The following is a 20892-nucleotide window of genomic DNA, read 5'->3' as shown; positions in this document are numbered from 1 at the left end:
GTGTAAAAAGACAAGACAGGGGTAATGGTGAGTAACACGCGCAGCTTGAAACAGTGTTTGGGTATGAAATGATTTTTATATTTTTTTATTTATCTGACTAAATAACTCATACCCCTTTCAATTCTATTATCATATAGCTTTTTAACAAAAATAACTAAAATTTTGAAATTTATCATAAAAGGTTAAAAAAAAATTTCTCCATTCAACATAACTTGAATTTTTGAAATCGGATGTTGGAAACTTGAAATGATGAATAGTGTTTATAATAAAAACAAGTTATACTAAGATTCTAGGACTATTATATATATGATCTGCAAGATTCAAACTCAAATATATATGTAAAAGCAATGTATAAAAAAATTATATGTGAACTAATGTATTTTAAATGAATNTGTCAACCAAACATTAAATTAGAAAATAATCTCAAGGTTGGTTGCCTAAACCAGAGGGAAAAAGTTTACAAATGAAGTTTCAAAAGATAAAGATCGCGAAGAACGAGCAAGACAGTCGGCCCAGACATTTGACGACCGCGGGATCCGTGAAAGCATGAAGGCCGGAAAGGAGGATCGAAGGAAGCAGAATTCATCCAACAGGTCAGAGAAGGCGGGCCATTCATCAGGAGATTGCACCATCGCCACTACATCTGCACAATCCGTCTCGAAACTTTGACAATCAACACCTGCCGCCAGAAGGGATTCCATCATCCAAATCAACGCCTGTACCTCCGAATGAAGGGGGGAAAGACTACGTCACAGACTCCGTGCTCCTAATAGCAGAGTGGTATCCTCACTGTTACAAAACCACCAGCCCAAACCCACTAAAGGATCAGAGGCCTTCCAAGATCCATCGACCTGACACCGAGGAGAAGGAACCCAAACCTCCACAGGCAAAGGCTCTATGGAGTCCGAATAAGAGGACTTGGCCGCTTCCCATAACACTCTATCATTGGCTGCCTGATTGATAACGTCAGTAGGCTCTGCCGTAAGTCCTTGGAAAACTTTTTTATTCCTGTCCTTCCAAATTGACAAGACAAGCCATGGTAAGCGAAGGCTTATATCCGAAACGTTCGACTGGGATAGCGCTCGCCAGAATAGGAAATCTAGATTCGAGTAGATCGAGCCATAAAGAAAGTCCCCGGAACATATGTCACCCGGAAATAAATCCCAGATCCGCCGCGAATGAGAGCACTCAAAATGTGCATGATTTATGGTCTCCACCTCCGAACCACATCGTTTGCATAAAGTATCACACCGGACACCCCGGTGAGCAAGATGTTCCATCACAGAGAGGGAACCGGAGGCAACCTGCCAGAAAAAATGTTGGACATTTGTGGGAATCTCAAGTTTCCATGCATGTGCCCTAAAGGCCGTACACGTCGGCCCATATTCAACCTCTTTAATTAATTCACGTGCGAGCCGATAACCCGATTTGACCGAATATTTTCCTGACTTAGTATAGTGCCAGATCAATCTATCGAGTTTAAAGACTTTACTGACCTCCATAGATTGAATAATCTGGATATCCTCTGGATCCATAAACTCTTCCAGGATTGGCATATGCCACTCCTTAGTAACTGGATTTATTAAATGATTAACCATTAGATTGGGATGTAGCAATCTCCCTCGACCATTAGCTGGTCTTGGCTGAGAATCCGGTATCCAAGGATCTCGTCATACCAAAACCTGGCAGCCCGAGCCTATCGCCCATCTGGATCAAATGAAATGTTAAACAAAAACAATACAATAAATGAAATTATGAAATAGTATAGAAAAAATAAAATGGTATGAAACAGAAACTTAAACACACAAAAAAAAACTAGAAAATATTTAAACACAAAAAATACGATGTACACTAAAATAGACAACTTAAAAGATGGAATTTAACGCATAAAAAAATAGAAAATATTTAAATTAAGGGAATTCTCAAAAATATCACCAAAATAAGTTTTTTTCCAAATTTAGCACAACATCTCTAAAATTCGAAAATAATACTATATTTCAAAATTAATCTTTCAAAATTAAATTCCAAATTCAAAAATATTAAACTCTACCCCTCAAAACTATATCCTAAATGTGAAATTGAGAATCCAAACCTAAAAACAAAAATTCTAAAAATTAATTTTAAATATTTTAATGTGTTAAATAGTGTGATTTTTAGAAATTTATAGAACGTGTGCTATAGTTATCCATAAAACTTGTTTTAGTGCTATTTTAGGGTATTTCTCTTATATTAAACGCATAACAAAAAACGCTATATCCTAAGGGATACAATATAGGCAACCCAAACAAGCGTGTTCAACGCTAACCGTAAGAGATATAATATAAACAACTCTAACGACCAAATTAAATGCACAAAGAAAAATTATACTCTAAAAGATACACCATATGCAAGATGCAACCCACACCAACCTAGTTAAATGCTGATAATAAAACGATATATTCTATAAATCGTTCATGTATTTATAATTATAATTGAGTTTATGTAATCTGAAACTAGAGAAATAGATTTTTTAAAAATGGAATAGAATGTTATTATGCTCTATATATTACAAATATTTTTGTTATTTATTAATTTATGAATTTTTATTGTCTTAATATAGGTGGTTTTAACTGAGTTTGTGAAATCAAAACAGTTTGTTCAATAAAAATTTATTGCAAAATAAGAAAGAGTAGAAAGAAAAAAATAAATGAGAAAAATGAGAGATAACAAAGATATATGTACGTATAGAGAGAAAATATATAAATAGACATATATACATATACTAGATGTTAAAAAAAAAGACATATATACATATAAAGTTTGTCAATAGTAGTATGGGTGAGTGGCAAAGGTCAATTTGACAAGATGTTAGAATTGTCATAAATATATATATTATAGGGTATATGATCTTTTATAGTGAATTATAGTTTTTTTTCTTTGTTATTCCTGCCAATTTCCCTTATCAAAATCATAATAGAACTTGAGTGTCCTCTAGCTAAAGGACCCGCCAAAGAAGTATCCCTTTGACCTAATCATTAAATAGCCTTTACTAATGTCTAGTTTTTAAGTGTGATTTGAGTCTATGTGGGCTAGAGCAATGATGGTAGTCATTTCTTGTGGTATCTAGCTAAGTGCAGTATGCTTATTCTAACTTTCTTTTCTTGTTCAATGTTAAAGGCATATAACATTAAGTCAATTTACAAAAAAAGAGGAAAATATTACATTGTACGAAATATATTGGTAGAGTTGGAAAGAAGAGAAAGGAAAAATTGATTGCATATTAATCAATTAATTTGTCCAAGAGATTAAACAAATAAAGTTACTTCGTTGGCTAACCTAAAGAAAGTTTTAGGACTAGAAAAATCAGATAATCTTAGGGGTTGGTCAAAGTTAACGATATATACGTCTGCATTACAAAACAAAATCACAACCTTCCAAAACTCAAATGCACTTTTGAAACTCTTATATATGCAAAAGATATAGTAATAATAAGACTTGATCACAATGATTGTGGCCGGATAGCAAAAGTGTGGACCCAAGTACAGCGTGATAATTGAATTGATTTAATTCTATCAAGTGCAAGGATTATGCCATTCATGCTTATTATTAGCATTTCAACCACCACCATTCACATGTTTTCTATAGCTGTGAATAGAGAATGGGGAGTAAATGTATCAAGTGGACTTGTGATTATATATATTTATTTATATATATATATGTATATATAGCGTAATTACAACATACCCTCTCGTCTTTTTTAGATGTCGACCGTTTCGTTTTTTCTTTCTTTCTTTTCCCCAATTAATTTCCATTTAATTAAGAGAATTAGAGGAAACAAATTTATCTTTATCCTTTAATAATATTGCCGACAATTTAAAAGAAAAAAATGTGAGGAAAGAGAATTTGAAAAAAACATTTTTTACTACCGTATAGTAAATTTTTAATAATATAAAACTTTAAAAAATGTGATACAAAAAATATTATTTGAAATGGGAGAATATGTTATAAATGTAGTTGTTAACTGACGCTTCTTTGTCAACCTAATTGTCCTTTTTTTTTTGGATGAAACAAAAAACAAAACAAAAACAACTTTTTTCCTCACTAATTTTGTTTCAAAAAATATACGAACATTCATATATAGAAAAAAGAGGAATTTGAAATTTTTTTATAAACTAAACTATCAACGATGTTCTGTTCTCTATCTAAAATATATAGAGAACAAATACGAATACGAATCAAGCATATTTAGTAGTCTAAAATATATGTTTTTTTTTTTTTAACTCAACTAAAATATATGTTTGAGTGGCAAAATTAATATAAATTTAAAATGGAAATTTAGATAATATAAATGATATCTAACTGAAAATTTATTATCTTTTCGAACAGTAAATTTTATCTTTTCGAACAGTAAATTTATTATTATTACTATTATTTTCTAAATTCATGATATAACCATGGTGGATGATAAGTATACCTTGAATAGAAAATATTGTTATAAGGACCTCTTCTTGCTGTAGTATTCGCAACTTTAGTACAAGTTCGATTGATATACATTTTTTTTTTTTTTTGAAGAAAGTTCGATTCATATACATAAATGAAGTGTTTTCTAGCACCTAAAACTGAAACTAACCGTACTTTTCATATTTAAGCAAAATTCTTCATACAAATTTATCAACGTTTTTATGTTGGATGTACATTATCTAACTTTAAAACCGACTAAAAGATACAATCAATCATTTGTCATAATCTGCCAAAATTCGCCGTAACCATTTAACACTTTTAGTTCACACTTTTTCAATTATTCAAATTCGTATGAGTCATATTTTTGTCGTACACTACCAACCATTTCTCAAAATTGTGCATCTCAATTAAGTAGATTTGCGGAATCAATTCTCTAAACTAAGACAAAACTTCTACTTCTTCACCTCTTTCTTTATCTTTGTCTCTCAGTTAGAAAAGCTATGAAAGAACAGAACAAAAAAAGCTCAACATCTTCTTGTAACATCCACCCAGTAGATTTTATCGAAGGTGTATGTCCTCTCTGTCTTAACGAGAGGCTTCTCGTCCTGGCTTCTCTACAGAGATTACGTCCTCAATCTCCTTCTGTTTCCTACCAAACCATCCAAGAATCCAAAACAATTTCTTCTCGAAAGAAACCTATCATACTCTCCTCTTTCCTTAGCTTCTTCGAACTCCGACATCACGATCAGAAGTATGATCACCAAAGTACCTCTATTATCAGTCCAGAAGGTACCATATGATAAACCTTTTATGTTATTTACATCACATATATAGTATACATAGTCAAACAGTAAAAAATATCAAATATATATCGTTTTCGCATGGAATTTTTATAAATAATTGTTATCTTTCAAATATATACGTTTCTCAAACATGCAAAACAAAATGTACCATGTATTAACAGAAATGTACACCGCATGATTTTTCTCTTTTTGGCTCTTTAAATTTTTATCTCCCTTATAAATCCTTCACCTATTCCACAATTAACTCAGTTACATGGCCGCTCTAATCGTTTTAAATGCCTTTTGCAATTTGATCAAACCGTGACTCCTAAAAATTATACTAATATTTTTAATTTTTACATAATATATTCGTTACTTTTCAAAATATAAAAGTTAGATTGGATTATATAATAATAATAATAACCAAATTTAAAATGCTTATATAGATAAGTGATTATGGATCATTTATTACGTGGCTCCATTAATTTTGTATTATATATCTATAGATTCATACATTTCGATCAACTTCGAAAACAACCGAGCAACTTCATGGGAGAAAGGAAAAGAAAGTTATCAGGTTGAACACTGCAAGGCTTCACGGGATAATCAATATGAACATGTCATGCTCCACACAAAGAAGAAGGAGATTATTCCTCAGCCTACGCCACGTTCTCTACTGACGTGGAGGAAGCGAATTCGCCGGTTCTTGAGTGTTATCAGTTTCAAGAGCCGGTCTAGAGCATGCCATTTGTCTGCCAAGGTTAAAGATGAAGACGACTTGAGAAAAAGTTGGCTAAGGCCTTCTTTGTCCCCCACCAACAAGAACCCCCCAAATTAATTACTCACTCAAATTTTATAATATTGTTTTTCTGTATAAACATTTTGTTACAACTATTCTCCTCTTTGCTCTCTCTTACAATATTCTTTTGGCGTCTTTAAATTTTGGAATCTAAGATAAAACTTATCCTAGTATCCTTAGATATCACAACAAGAAAGTAGCCTAGAGGCCTATTCATAAATTGATTTAATTAGCAACTCCCTCGGTTTCAGTCGAAATGTCGTTTTAGAGCTTAGATTTTCGTTTTATTATAAACTAGACGAGGACCCGCCCGATATGCGGGTTTAAAGTTTTAGAAATGAAATTAAATTTATTATATGTTATATATAAATTTTATTTTTGTTATAATACACTGATTTATATCAATTTACAAATCTTTTATGTATGTTACTATTAAAAGTATATTTTTTATACCTGAATGTACTCTTGTATGTTACAAAAATATTATTTATCACCATCTATAAACTGTCTATATAAACACATTAAGCCAAGTATATTACTTTAAAATTTGCATAGTTTTTTAATTACTAAAATTGTTGGCTCAAAAAACATTTTGAATAAAAAATATACTACATAGTATACTAATCAATGATGTATCATCACAATAACGTATGACCACCATGGAGAAAACATCGGCTCCGCCTTCATCCCTTATGGAGAGAACCTTGCGTTCAACCTCCTCCACCATGAAGATAACTCTGGCTCCGCTTTTCTCCTTTGGAGAGATAACCTTGCGTCCAAGCTCCTCCACCTTCCTCCCTTACGGAGATAACTTTGTGTCCAACCTTCTCTACCATAGGGAGAACCTCGGCTCTGCCCTCCTTCTATGTGGAGAAAATATGTTCACGTCTTTTTGCTATCTCAAAATGGCTTGGTCCGACAACCAATGAAAGTAAACACAATTTTCTAACTTCACAAAAAAATCTTTTCATAGTAACTAATGTTAAATTTCCCAATGTATTCGTGATAGTAACTATGCCAAAGTGAAAGTAAAATAGTTAGCTTAATGGGTTTATAGATAACACAATATACTAATCAATGATGTATCATTACAATAATGTATGACCGCCATGGAAAAAACCTCGGCTCCTCCCTCATCCCTTACAGAGAGAACCTTGCGTCCAACTTCCTCCTTCATGGAGAGAACCTTGGCTCCGTCTTCCTCCCTTGGAGAGATAACCTTGCGTCCAACCTCCTCCACCTTCCTCTATGTTGGGTAGATAACCTTGTGTCCAACCTTCTCCACCATAGAGAGAACCTCGGCTCTGCCCTCATCCTGTGTAGAGAGAAAATCTTCACGTCTTTTTGCTATCTCAAAATAGCTTGCTCCGACGACCAATATACGTCAAAACCTTTTTCAATCGTCACAAAATCTTTTGATAGTAACTAATGCTAAATTTCTCAATGTATTCGTGGAAGTGTCTTTGACACACCATGATGTAGCCTCTGTCTCTGTAACGCTTCAACTGCCACATTGTTTAGTGAGCCCATGTCTACTCTCTGTCCATGGGCCAACTTTCCCAAGTGGGCCCTACATCTATTCCCGGCTTGTGGACCAACCCATATTCGATGGCCGGTTTGTTACGTCTGGAAGTTTTTAAAAACTTGATTACCGACCTTACAAATCAACAAATGATATTTTCTTGTTTTTTGTTCTCACTCGCACAATTTCGACAATCACTTCCAGAAAGGTCACCAATCATGAAGTTCTCTCAAGACCTTGACTGAAAAAATAATTGCATTTTGGTTAGGGGTGTCAAAATGGCTAACCCGACCCGACCCGACCCATACCCATGTGGGTTCAAGACTTTCGTGGACGGGTTCAACCTGACCCATTTATTATATTGAGTTGAATGTTTATACCCAAACCGAATAATATAAAAGAAAAAAGTTGGCTAACTACACAAAGTATAGGAGAATACATGGTCACACATACCAAGTATACTATTGTATCCTCAACTACACGAAATATATGTATTACATGGCCACATGCATGAACTATACGACGTTATGTGGTCAACACTATAGACATACAATCCGGTACACCGGTCGATTGACTCCGGCGAAGACCGACGTTGACTCCGGCATTGACTAAAAAAATTGTATTCTAAATTTTTTTAAAAAATTTATATTAAATCATTAATAGTTTTTCATTATAAAAAACATATTCAATTCAATATATTAATATTTTTATATATCTCTAATGTATTCATTCTTATAATTAGTTAATTTTTATTTTTAAAACATAAACTAATAGTTAAATAAAAATCATTGATCATTATTTTCAAGATGTAATATAAAGGTATTTGCAAAAATATTCTTATTTTATACCCTTTTGCAAACATACCCTCTATATTGTTTAGCTAAAATCAATTTTTTGTATGTTTATCTTTTATATATTAGAAGTAAATATTGTGAATTTATTTTGTTGTTGTATACATGTTATTAAGAGTATGCAAATTTTATAGTAAAAGTATCTAAAATTTTATACAACATTTACTATGCAAACTATAAAGTAAAGAGTCATATACTCAATCTTTTGCATATTATTTTTATAATAAAAGTAGTTGAATTTGATTTAATGATTTTGTAGTATTTAAATAATCTTATTATCAAAGATTTATAATTAATCATTACTTTAGCTTTAAAAATAAAAATTAACTAATTATAAGAATGAATAAGTTAGAGATATATAAAAATATTTAGATATTGAACTGAATATATTTTTTAATCATGAAAAACAAAAATGTTTACATATAATATTTCTTATTTTTGATTTTTAATAGAAAAAAAATTAATACATTTTTTTTGTCAACACCGGAGTCAACGTTGGTCTTCGTCGGAGTCAGTCAACGCGTGTACCAGATTGTATGTTTATGGTGTTGACCACATAACGTCATATAGTTCATGCATGTGGCCATGTAATACATATACTTCGTGTAATTGAGGATACAATAGTATACTTGGTATGTGTTACCATATATTCTCCTATACTTCGTGTAGTTGGCCATCTTTTTTCCTAATATAAAATCCAAAGGCTAAATGGGTTATATGGGTTACCCATATATAAATAAAATAAATAAAATAATTGATATAAAATCCATAACATATTATATAAAATAAAATTATAAAACTAACCAAAGTTTTTAAGCTTTTGAAAATAATATCAAATATTAAAATAGAAAAAGCATCATAAAATCTTTAAGACCAAAATACAAAGTCATTATATTATATTATATTATATATATATATATATTATTTTTGTTTTTTTTATTAACCCATGGGTTACCCATAACTCTAATGGGTTACCCCGTTAAACCCACAAACCCATTGGATGAACCCATCAATACCCATTTATTTATATGAGTATAAAAACTTAACTCATACCGTTAAAATAATAGACAAACAGGGTAAACCCATGAGCTTCTACCCATTTTGACATCCCTAATTTTGGTGACGTATGTGGCTAAATCAATTCTTTTAAACATTCCGCAAACTAGGGTGTTAGAGTCTTTGAGCTCCTATGGATCTATCAACAACGATTTATTTTTTTCCAATCTATCTATCTATATTTGTTGTACGCTTGTGTTTGATTAGCATATTTTATCAATTCATTAGGTTGATGAGCTCTTATTCGTTATCGCCCTTTGGGATTGAATGAATAATGGTAACAATTATGTTTGCAAAAAAAAAGGGTTTATGACCAACCAATCAAGATTGAGAAATTGAAAGAAAATTAATTTGGCATAATTAAAGAAGCAATAGAAAATTATAAGCATGTTAATATATGAATCCAAGATTAAAATATAAATTAAAACAATCTAAAAATACTACAATAAAATTTAAAATACAGTATTAGAATAAGAAGACTCATAAATTAATCTTTTTTTTTGGTCAACATATTAATCTTACCAATTCCCAACTGAAAAAGGAGAAAGTAGTAGAAAATTTTGGCTGAAGAAAATAAGAAAAATTTACCTTCCCATTAAAATATATTCCCAATTAAACAAAGTTGTAAGCAATGTTTTTGAATAAATTATTTAAATATAAAGCGATCTTTGATTATATAGAAGTGAGTACAAAATTTATAATTAATAATTAAAAGTATATTTTCCTTAATCCTTTTTTCTATTTTTATAATAATTAATCACTTCAAATTAAAAATAAGTAAATAATATTATAATTTCGACTTTTTTTAATATATATATATATATATATATATATATATATATATATATATATAATCTCCATATAATTATTTTAAAAAAAATTTATTTTTTTTTTCTAAATTCTGAAATTTTTTATAATTATATTTTTACTTTATTAATATTTTTTAAAACAAAATATTTTCTTTTTGTTGTAATCAAATTCTTCCTATTAAATATTTACACATGTCAAAATCTCAGATTGATAACTTGACACATGTCAAAATCTTGTTAATGACTAACTTTCAAAACCCAACTTTATATAATAAGATGTTGATTTTGTTTTTAATGAATTTTTTAATAAAAAATATTTTTCTGTTGTTGTAAAAGAATATTGATTTGATAATAGGTTTATGATATACTAAAAAACCATTTTTGCTATTCTTACAAAATGTGTCTGTAACAAGTCTGAAATGTACAATACAGTTTACCGTGTATAACTCTAGTTTTATTAGATATACAATTAACCAGATACATATGAAAATGATCTTGTAATTTTTGAATACATAAAAAGATACAATTTCTTGGTCATTGTAATAACTCTGAAGAAAAGCCAATGAAGGAATATCAAACAAACTTAGAAAACATTATCTAGTTTTTTATTTATTGTTTGGTAGTTTTGTACTACCAAATTCGTAAAACTGCATTGGAATCTCTAAATGGGTCACATGTAAGAGAAATTTATGGATTGTGGCATGTACAATAGCAAAGTTTGTGGCCAATGCCAGTTTCAACTAAGTCTTTTCTAAAATGCCATAGAACCCATTATTGACACATATAAAATGACAAAATTGCTCTTAACCAATTCTTTCACATTTATGTTATTTCTTCCTCTCTTTCTCTCATCTCTCTCGGCCACCATCTCTTTTTTTTCCTTAAAACCTCCAAAACTTCAACTCTCTTTCTCTAAACCTCCATCTTTCCAAACCTCAAACTCTCTGTCTCTCCAAACATCCATCTCTTTCATTTCAAACTCCATATGATCCACCTGTCTCAGAAATTGCGATCCAAGAGTTGTATATTGTCTTTTGATGGACCAGATCTCGTGGACCATATCCGGTAGACAAGGTGGACAAGATTCAACAGCCGGACAAGTTTTGTCCACTCCAATTATGTCCATCGATCTCTTTGTGGACCAGATCCGTTTAAACGTGTTGAACGTATTGTGCCTCATATGGACCAGATTCAACCCGAACATGTTTTTGTCCATCACAAGCTTGTCTTTCTGTCTTTTTAGTGGACCAAATATGCTTGATTGATGATACTTGTCCACCACAAATAATACCGATATTAAAAAAAAAAATATCTCTTCATTTGTTTTGTCTGTAATTCTCTTCCCTTTTTCTAAAACTCATATGTGTTTCCAAAAGTTTGATTTGAAATTGGACCCTCAACTTATGAATTAACACCAAACATAACACAAATGAATTCTCCTCTTTTAAATAAGGGGTAAATTCGTCTTTAAACTCCTCCCCAAAAATCCTAAACTGGCATTCCTCACAAACAAAAACAAAAATGACAATTTTCACAAATTTTTCCATAAAAATGGCATTCTTAGCGAAATTCCCCACATGTAAACTGCCAGGTATATAGTAATTTGTTATACGTTGTACATATCTAATAATATATTCACACAGAAACTTCTCTGTTTTTAGGATTAAAACTAGTTTAATTATTCGCTAAATAGTTTTGCTGGATTCATATAGTCCTTTACATGGCTGTATTACTTGATGAATTTGGTTATGTTTGTTTGTGGGTCTTTTTTTTTTTTTTTTTAACTCCCAAATGGGTTGGGCCTTGGCCTGTTACAATTCGGATCCAATACAAAATTAGGGTTATAGAAAACAAAATAGAGCAGCCGCCGACAAGAGGATCAGACCATATTGATCACCGGAAACAGAGAGTCAGTGCACCAATTTTGGTGGATTCAAGTTTCTGTCGTTAATCCTGTTCCGGCAAGCCACCTGACCCGCTACAACCCTCCCGGTGCACAACTTCCGACAACCAACATCGACGTTGGCAGTTTCTGACCTAGCAAACCGCCAAAAGTCAGATCTAACCCCTCCTTTAACCAAGGACGGCTTCGATCTCCCCGAGCAAGGACAACTTCAAACCGGTCAGGTGGACACACAATTCACGGCAATTATAGAGGCTGACGGCTCACCCAGGCCACCTGCAACCAGAATCTACGACAGCCAACAAGATCCAAAGGATCGAGCCATTAACTACCTTGACGAAACAACACTCCCCACCACTCACCCTTCGGCTTACGCTATAGTCACATCGAGCCGTTGAAACGGAGGAGCCGAGAAACTCCGACGTTAACCCACCGACGTCTCCGAACCAGGGGCCTTTATGATACAGTAAAAGAGAAAGTGCAATAAGAGACACGTGTAGGGTGGAGGTTGAGTGGCAAAGCAACGATTAAGATTGCTTTGGAGTTAAAACAGAAGAAGTGGCGTTTAAAGGAAGGGAGAGATTAGATTTGTGAATCATATCGGAAAATTGTAAAAGTTTGGTAATCTTCTTCTTCTCCAATTCTCTCTGTAAACTCTTTAGGGTTGTTGTTTCATTGTTGTCAGAGTTGATTCTTCTTCTAAGCTCTATCACATGAGATTTGGATTCTCGTTTCATGAACGACGATTCAATTGGTGTTTGTGATTTGGATTTTCAATTGAGTTGCAGTTTCTCTGTAACACTTTACATCATAACTTCTTCTCCGTCTACTGGAGCCATAACTACACCGAAGATAGAGAACCATGCCACCGCTGTCAGTAGAAGAGGCCCCTTGCTCACTCTTGGATCTTCTTTGCAAATCCAACAACTGCAGTTAAGCACAAATTACAAAAGAAAAAAGAAAGAAAAAACGAGATCTACTTTTTTGTGAACAGGAGGAGAGAGAAGAGAGAGAACAAAGGAACGATTGTCCAATTATGAAAATCTAATATTCGACATTCTTGTTTGTGGGTCTTATATATACTTATGATTTTTAATGTCATGTTTCGAATCTCTGACTAATCTGCAACGTTGATATATAGACTAAAATCTCTGTAAATTAATACTCTATAAATTAATAATCACTATAAATTAATAAATTTTGTTGGTCCCAAATCGGATTAGTGTAAAAATTAACAATATTTGATAAAATAATAAAATAATATTTTTTTTGAAATCTTAATGTAAAATATGGTCCCAATAATATCATAAATTAATAGTCATGTAAATTTATATATATATATATATTGATATAATAGTGTAGGTTTCTCCTAAAACTCATTTCTATAGAATATTTGTAATGTTGTATTTTCAAACTATAATGATATCTCTAAAATATTTTATAACATGTCATACAAATAATTAAATTTTAAAGTTTTAATTTTTAGATATGCATCATTTACAATTTGATAATTAGACAAATTATTAAAATATAAGAATAAATATTATTATTATTCATAAATTTGAATTTATGTATGTCATGTGTATAAGTCAATTTGTTTATAGTATTTGTAATTTATTGTCAATAATGCTTTATAAATATTACAAATTCAATTCCTAAACCATAAAATTTATAACATCCGAAAGTTTAATCTTATTTTGCTATAATTGTTCCAATTCATAATTTAAAAAATAAATAAACAAATTAAAAATATATCTATAAATTAATATCACTATAAATTAATAAAATGTCTTGTACATTACATAATACAACCACTAATTTATCTAGGCGACAGTTAAGCTATCAACCATAATATTTTTGATATCAAAAGTACGTACTAAACTGAATTCCAGTAAATAACTTTTTTGTTGAATCATATCCCATGTAAATAATTCTTGTATACATATATTATTCCGCACGATGTGCCAGTCCAAATCTATTAATTTTGTTTAAGTTTTGGACGTTCGAAATCATGCAACGAACAAATACGTGCATATACTTTATTTGCTTAAGAGAACGATAGTATGCGCCTCTCAAANTTGATATGTAGGATAACTTGTTTTTTTTTTTTTTTTTTTTTTTGCAATTTTTTGACAGAAATTAAATAGAAAAGAAAAAAAAAAGAATGACCAACTACATAATTCACTAAAACTTATGACACGTTATGACAAGTAGATGCTCTTCTACGGTCGGGTTTTGTTTTAGTCCATTATAACCGTTTTGTTTTTGCATTCGTCTTTGGAGAAGTTGTAAACATCTTTTCCTTATGTTTTGAAGACTGACCTTGGTTTGAGTCTGAGTTTTGCGTTTTGGAATCGGTGTTTCTTCCCGGATATCTGCTTATGGTATTAGATTTAAAATTGTATAGAATTCAAAATAGATGGTTAAATAAATTAAAAATCGAATCAAACCATATGCATATTTAAAAATTTGGATGGTATAAAATTTTACATTTTAAAATAGATGATTAAATAATATGATATCAAAAGAATGGAATGTGGAAGGTTGAAAGTTTATTATATATGGTATAATCAAGTGGTCCAAATTAAATCAAATACAAAAGTTTTAGGATGCTTGTTAAGCTAAGCTTCATGCTCACTCGGATTAAATACATTTGGTCTAATTTATTAGTATGATTAAAATGTTTAGCCAATATGGGGCATTGACCACAAAACTTTCCTTCATTAATTAAAAAATAAATATGTTGTTTTTTTAATTAACATTATGTTTTTGATTATTATATGATGATTCAAAACAATTAAAAATAATCAAACAAAATGATAGGAGTACACTATTTATTTTATCTTAACAAAATATTAAATATGATCACTACAGATTGTATATTAAATATTAAATGTCAGAATGGGAGGATCGAACCCCCAACACCACACTAAAATTCTATAATCCAAAAGCCAACTCGGCTACTGAAACTTTTCAACCATGTTCTGTAGAGTATACAATCTTTACATGGTTAAGTATGTTACTTAACACAAATTCTATTTTATCTACCAAAATGTGTTCAATGATGAACGTTTATAATTGCAGTGTTATGTATGTTGAGAGATGCTGAATGATATAATATAACTTAGATGTAATAAAACTATATATAATCAGAAAATTCCAAGTTAAAACAAAAGGATTTAAGTATTACAACAATTTAAGCTGTCCATTTCCTTTTGTCTCAACATGAAGAGATGGTCACACACTCTCTACTAAATTTAAATACATGAGAATTTAGCTTTCTTCACCATCATCAGTGATGAATTTTCCATTACCAGGGTTAATGGCAGCAAAGAAGAAGAAAGCAACGTTTAAGAGGACAAGTGGTTCGATATCTTGAATCGGTATACCGGTCTCAATGTTAAGTTGAGCTAATGCTCCTTTCCCGGTTATAATCTCTCCGATCAGTGAAAATGCTATTCCCAACTGTGCCAATCTTCCAACGAATAGCTCATTCGCCTTGGTGAATCCAAACAATGGACCTTCACACGACCAAACAACAACCACATAATCAATCTATTTGAAACCATTGCACTAAATTAGACCATATAACTCTCAATAGTATCATATTTGTATCTTAGGATACCGAGAGATCAACATAGAGCAGATTCAGACACTAAACTCAATTGCAATCATACGATTTAATCTAGAGAAAAATGTTTGTAGGTATGGAGGATTATATTTGACTTAGAAGTTAGGACTAATTAATTGAACTTTCGACATTTCCCTAAGTCGCATCTCCTACTACGTATCCTATGCATTGTAACAAAGAATGAAATGGGAATCTTGAGAGAGACCTTGTTCTTTGAGACCGAGGGCAGATCGGACGCCTTTGCCGGGAGGAATGACGGCTTTCTCAAGTCCGGTGGGAGGATCGTCGACGAATTTTCCTCTGTCTCCGAGAGCTCCAATGGCTCCCAACAAAGTGAACAAGATGAAGAAGAGAAGCAATGGCTCTGCTTCGTAAATCGGTATCCCTGTCTCCAGATTAAGCTGAGCTAATATGCCTTTCCCGGTCAAAGCCTCACCCAGCAGCGATGCCTATAAACTCAAAATTCATATCAATGCTTCTTTCTTGAAACACTAGTTTGTTGTGTCTAAGTGAAAGAGAAAGGACTTACGGCGAAACCGATCATAGCCACACGACCCACGAAGAGCTCATTCGCCTTCGTGAAACCTATCCCACCTGACGTTCCGAAGATACCGTCCTCAACCTTATCCTTCGGCTTCACAACCTAAAATTCATATGGAAATCTTAACATTATCATCAAGACACAACATATGTTCCTTGTGGGGCAAGTAAAGGGTTTGTGAAAACCTTTTTGGGAGCAGCTTTGGTTTTGGGTTTGAAGAGAGCAAGAGGAACAAATGATTGTCTCCGGGATGGTAGAGCAACCGGGGAGGTTCCAGAGAGGAAGAGATGGTGAACTTTGGGCTGAGCCAAGGGGTTCTTGTTCCTCAAGAACTGGCCGGCGGAGACACCGGAAGTAAGCAGCATGGTTTGAGCCATCGAAAGAGATATTTTGTGTGTTGTGCTGCTGTGTCTGAGGATGAGAGAAGGATCAGTGATGTGTTGTGGTGTGGAAGTAAAGAGATTAAGAGATATCAAGGAAATCTGTTGACGGGCTTACGGTGCGTCCACGTCTCCCAATTGTCCTTTCTATACTCTCTCTGTGGAGATAATGTTTTTGTGGAGAAAAATTATTAAATATTTTTCATTTTAATTTTATATTTCTATATTTTATTTGTAACTAGTCAATAGACAATATAACTTGTCAAAAAAAAAAAAACTAGAAGATCATATATCATTGAGGAAAATGACATTAAAATGTTGTAGTTACCATTTTCGTTGATTTAAATCCCGAAATCTTCATTTGTTGAAAAAAATCCTCATTCTTTTCTTAATTTCTATTTAAACCATGAAGTCAAGAAAATAATGATGATTTTTTTCAACAAATAAAAATTCTGTGATTTAAATCAATAAAAAAGCTAATTTCAAAATTTTAATGACATTTTTCCCATATATCATATATACCATTCAAAGAACCATTTATTATGAACTAAAAGATGTCCAATATCCAATGTTTTGTTGTCAAAAAAAAAATGTCCAATATTAGATTCAATATTTTTTTCCCCCAGAAAATGTTACTTATTTTATCATGAAAAAACATATTTTCGAACTACATCAAGTTTATGTCTAGAATTTTCCAGGTTATACAATTTTTCTTCCTACGACATATGATTTTGGACCGGTTTTGTTGAAACAACATATTGTAAATGCAGATTCTGGAACAACTCGCTGTGAGGAACAAGTCGTTGTGCCAAACAGAGCGTTGTATAAATCAGGAAGCTGCATCAGATCACAGACGTTCGAGGTGCTGACGTGGATGTGTGAGCTGACGTGGCAAGACGTGAGTGAATGTGATGATGTATCGAGGAAAGTTGATGACTTGGCATTGAAGATAGAGACGATATTGTTCTTGGAGATATGAAAAATATTCTCCATAGGAAATTAAGGAAAGGATAAACTTGAGCAGCAAGCAGTTTCCTTATCCTTGGAGATACGAAGAATATTCTCTACAACAAATAAGGAAAAGATAAGGTTGAAAGCAAACAGTTTCCTTATCCCTTGATATTTGGAGATTCGCCTTCTAGGGTTTCTCAAGTCGTGTATATATATTCTAGGAGTAGGCCACGAGCCAAGTTGAGCACTCTAGGATATTGATACAGTTGTAAACTTCGAAGCCAGAAATATAAGGCTTAGAAGGTGTGTTCCCAGTTCTCTGTGACGTTAATCAGGGAGGTGATTAAGTGCGCAGAGAATTGTTTTTCTTTCTCTTAGATCTACACTGGTGAGAGTTTAGATAGAAAAGAGAGAGGATTGGTTTTCTTCTCTTATAGATAAAGAGAGAGAATGTTGTTTTCTTCTCTTAGATCTACACAGGGTGTTGTGTTAGATAGAAAAGAGAAAGACTTAGATTCATTCTTAGTCGGGTTCAATTCTATTGGGTAGAATAGGTTGAGTAAGGGCAGAGACAAAATTATATCCTTATAAAAGATAGATTTTGTTAATAAGATTCAATAGAAAAGCATTGGCTTGGCGCGTTCCAAGTGTGAATCAGTGTGTTGTGTTTCTCTATACCTTTACAATTGGTATCAGAGCGGACGCCTGATAAAAGAATTGTTTATCTTTTCAACAGGTGAGATCTTGAGACAAGGTATGGAGAATCCACAACAGTTCGTAAATGAGAACAATCCGCTGATGCTTGACGCTGAGCATTATGATGATTGGAAAGCACAGATCAGACGAATGATACAGAGTCGTGATATGAAAGCCTGGTTCACTGTTGAATATGGATGGCCACTTCCAACATTTACGAACATCAGAGGAGAAACTATAATAAAGCCCTATAAGTTGTGGACGGCTGAGGAGAAGTTAAAGGGAAAACAGAACGCTGAACCTCTATCTACTATTTTCAGCTGCTTGCCAATGTATCTGTTCGCGATAGTGCAAGAGTGTATGTCGGCGAAAGAAGTTTGAGATCTTTTGGAAGCCTTCTCTAAGGAAAATAGAAGGGTGAAGAAGGAAAAATTTGATGTATCACCATCCTGTCATTTCAACAATCATCTAAGCTCTCATTGTCAGGAAGTTGTAGTGCTGAAGAAGGTATACAAGGATAAGAGGTTTGTCAAGGAATTTCTCAGAAACTTATCATATGGATATCTTTCTCATAAATCTGATGGTAAAGGTGCTTTAAGTTCTCATGACCAGAAGGTTGATCAGGGTGTGAAATTAGTTCAGACAGATGAACTGCAAATGAGAAAGAACGATTAGAAGGCTGAGGAATTATTCAATCTGAAGACTGTAGAAACTCATATGTTTGTTCAAGATAATGAGGAAGAACTGATCAAGAAGCAGTTCAGAAGGTTGAAGGGTGTACAACGTCAACATCAATCTTCATCATCCAGATCTGATGCAGAAAAAGAATCTCAGAGTTCTGAATATCAAGGTTATGGACACTTTCAATCAGACTATTTTTACTTTTGAAAGAAAAAGCGTGTTGAAGTGTTACAATCGTCAAGGCTGTGGTCATACGAAATCTTGTCTGACATGGAGGGATATTGAGTCAGCCAAAGAAGATAATGAGAATCAGAAGTCTGTTTTGAAGCCTAAGGATGATGTGGCTAGCTTATCTGTTGAGAAACAAGGCACCACCCTGTCTAAGAATCTGATTCTGCAGAAGAAGGAGAATTATGATCTGGTGTTTGAGAAGGAAGAGCTGCTTTGTAGAGTCTTCACACTAGAGAAATTGTTGTTTGAGGAGAAAGTCATTTCGTCTTTGTTGAGACAACGTCTTGAGGATCAGCTAAAGAAAAATAACAAGAGCTGAGTTAAGAAGCAAAAGATCTGTACAGGGGGCTGATCACTCACAAGGGTACTGTTATTGCAAACTGTGATATGAGGAATCATGGAGGAAACTCAAGCTGTGACACGAGTGTAGTTAACGGGTCTTTATATGGTCAGAAGATTTCAGACATAGGTCATGAAACAAAAGTGCTGAAAAATGGAGGTGATGCTGTCAAACGGGTGTCTGAGTTGAACATGCAGAAGACTAAACAGATGATTATTATGATCAACCTAAGAGGGAAACTGTGTCGTTGTCCAGAAGAAGTTCGCCAAGGTTGGAAGAAGACGACATAATCAGAAGTTAGGGCAAGACTGTGAAGTGTCGAAGATCTGAACAAAAGAACATGTCGATGTTACTATGCTAGTCAGAGCCTCCACAAAGCTGTCTGTTTCAAGTTTCTGGATTGTACTATACCACTCACGCATCTGAAGGAGTGTCACAAAGATGTTCGAAGATACAGGCGAGTAAACATCAAAAAGCGTGACATGAACTGTTATGTTGCGCACACTGTTAATGATCAACAGACCATTGTGTTGAAGCATTGGTTCTTTGATAGTGGTTCTTCAACGCACATGGCTGTGAATCAAGGAAGGCTACAAAACTTTGAAGAAGGCTTAGCTGACATGGTTACTTTTGGAGATGAATCTGAAGGTAAAATCAGAGGCAAAGGTGTATCTTGTTGTAAAGATCAGCCCACTCTGGAATTTGTCTACTTTGTTGATGGTCTAAAAACCAATCTGATTAGCAGCAGTCGGTTGTGTGATGAAGGTTTAGATGTTACCTTCACCGAGAAAGGATGTCAGGCGGTTGATGAGTGCAATATTCGAGTCGAAGGTCAGCGCTCTGATAATAGCTATTATATGTGAAAGTCGTCTAATTCACAAGCAAAAGAGCTCAATCAGCATTCTTCTATGATACCTAGAGACATGATCTCAGAAGGAGTGCATTAACTAGTTGTTGTTAAGTGTAAGCTGCAGCAGTCATGAAACTGTGAGAATCACATCCATCAAGAAGCTGCTGGAAGGATTCAGGAGGACAGAGTTGTTGTCTCTGCTGCTACTACTCAGAGTTGTTCGGCTGTAGTTAATGGCGTGGCAATGTAGAGCTTTGCTAATGGATTCAGACTGCGACAATATGATATATCTCAGACAGACGACATGCGAAGCTACAGAGGTGGTTACTATGTCTATAGACGTTGTTGCAGAACATAAAAGGCAAACATGAAAAAGTTGTGAAGAACAAGGCATGAGTGATCTTACAAAGCTCTAAGGAGAGTTTGCTA

At 33.1% G+C, this 20892-nt stretch overlaps 2 protein-coding genes across 2 annotated transcripts; one reads left to right on the top strand and one right to left on the bottom strand.

Annotated features, from left to right (window-relative positions):
• LOC104777575 lies at positions 4836-6143 on the top strand. Its single transcript, XM_010501849.1, has 2 exons — positions 4836-5229; positions 5729-6143. The coding sequence occupies exons 1-2, from the start codon at positions 4941-4943 to the stop codon at positions 6058-6060; spliced, it is 621 nt and encodes a 206-aa protein (XP_010500151.1). The 5' UTR covers positions 4836-4940; the 3' UTR covers positions 6061-6143.
• Positions 15278-16811, bottom strand: LOC104777574 (photosystem II 22 kDa protein, chloroplastic-like). Its single transcript, XM_010501848.2, has 4 exons — positions 16520-16811; positions 16323-16436; positions 15999-16242; positions 15278-15683 (listed from the first exon to the last, which is right to left on the bottom strand). Exons 1-4 carry the CDS (start codon positions 16709-16711, stop codon positions 15436-15438), a joined length of 798 nt encoding a protein of 265 aa, XP_010500150.1. The 5' UTR covers positions 16712-16811; the 3' UTR covers positions 15278-15435.

The sequence above is a fragment of the Camelina sativa genome, chromosome 3 (assembly GCF_000633955.1).
Source record: "Camelina sativa cultivar DH55 chromosome 3, Cs, whole genome shotgun sequence".
Taxonomy (NCBI): Eukaryota; Viridiplantae; Streptophyta; class Magnoliopsida; order Brassicales; family Brassicaceae; genus Camelina; species Camelina sativa.
This window is presented reverse-complemented; position numbering and strand designations above follow the sequence as displayed.

Bases quoted from the DNA above. Each gene is read 5' to 3' on its own strand.
- LOC104777574 (XM_010501848.2), bottom strand. From the start codon at position 16,711: ATGGCTCAAACCATGCTGCTTACTTCCGGTGTCTCCGCCGGCCAGTTC. The intron at 16,243-16,322 runs GTAAGTCCTTTC...TTGAGTTTATAG, and splicing joins TGGCTATGATCGGTTTCGCC to GCATCGCTGCTGGGTGAGGC. The intron at 15,684-15,998 runs GTCTCTCTCAAG...GGTCGTGTGAAG, and splicing joins CCTCGGTCTCAAAGAACAAG to GTCCATTGTTTGGATTCACC.
- LOC104777575 (XM_010501849.1), top strand. From the start codon at position 4,941: ATGAAAGAACAGAACAAAAAAAGCTCAACATCTTCTTGTAACATCCAC. The intron at 5,230-5,728 runs GTACCATATGAT...ATATATCTATAG, and splicing joins CTCTATTATCAGTCCAGAAG to ATTCATACATTTCGATCAAC.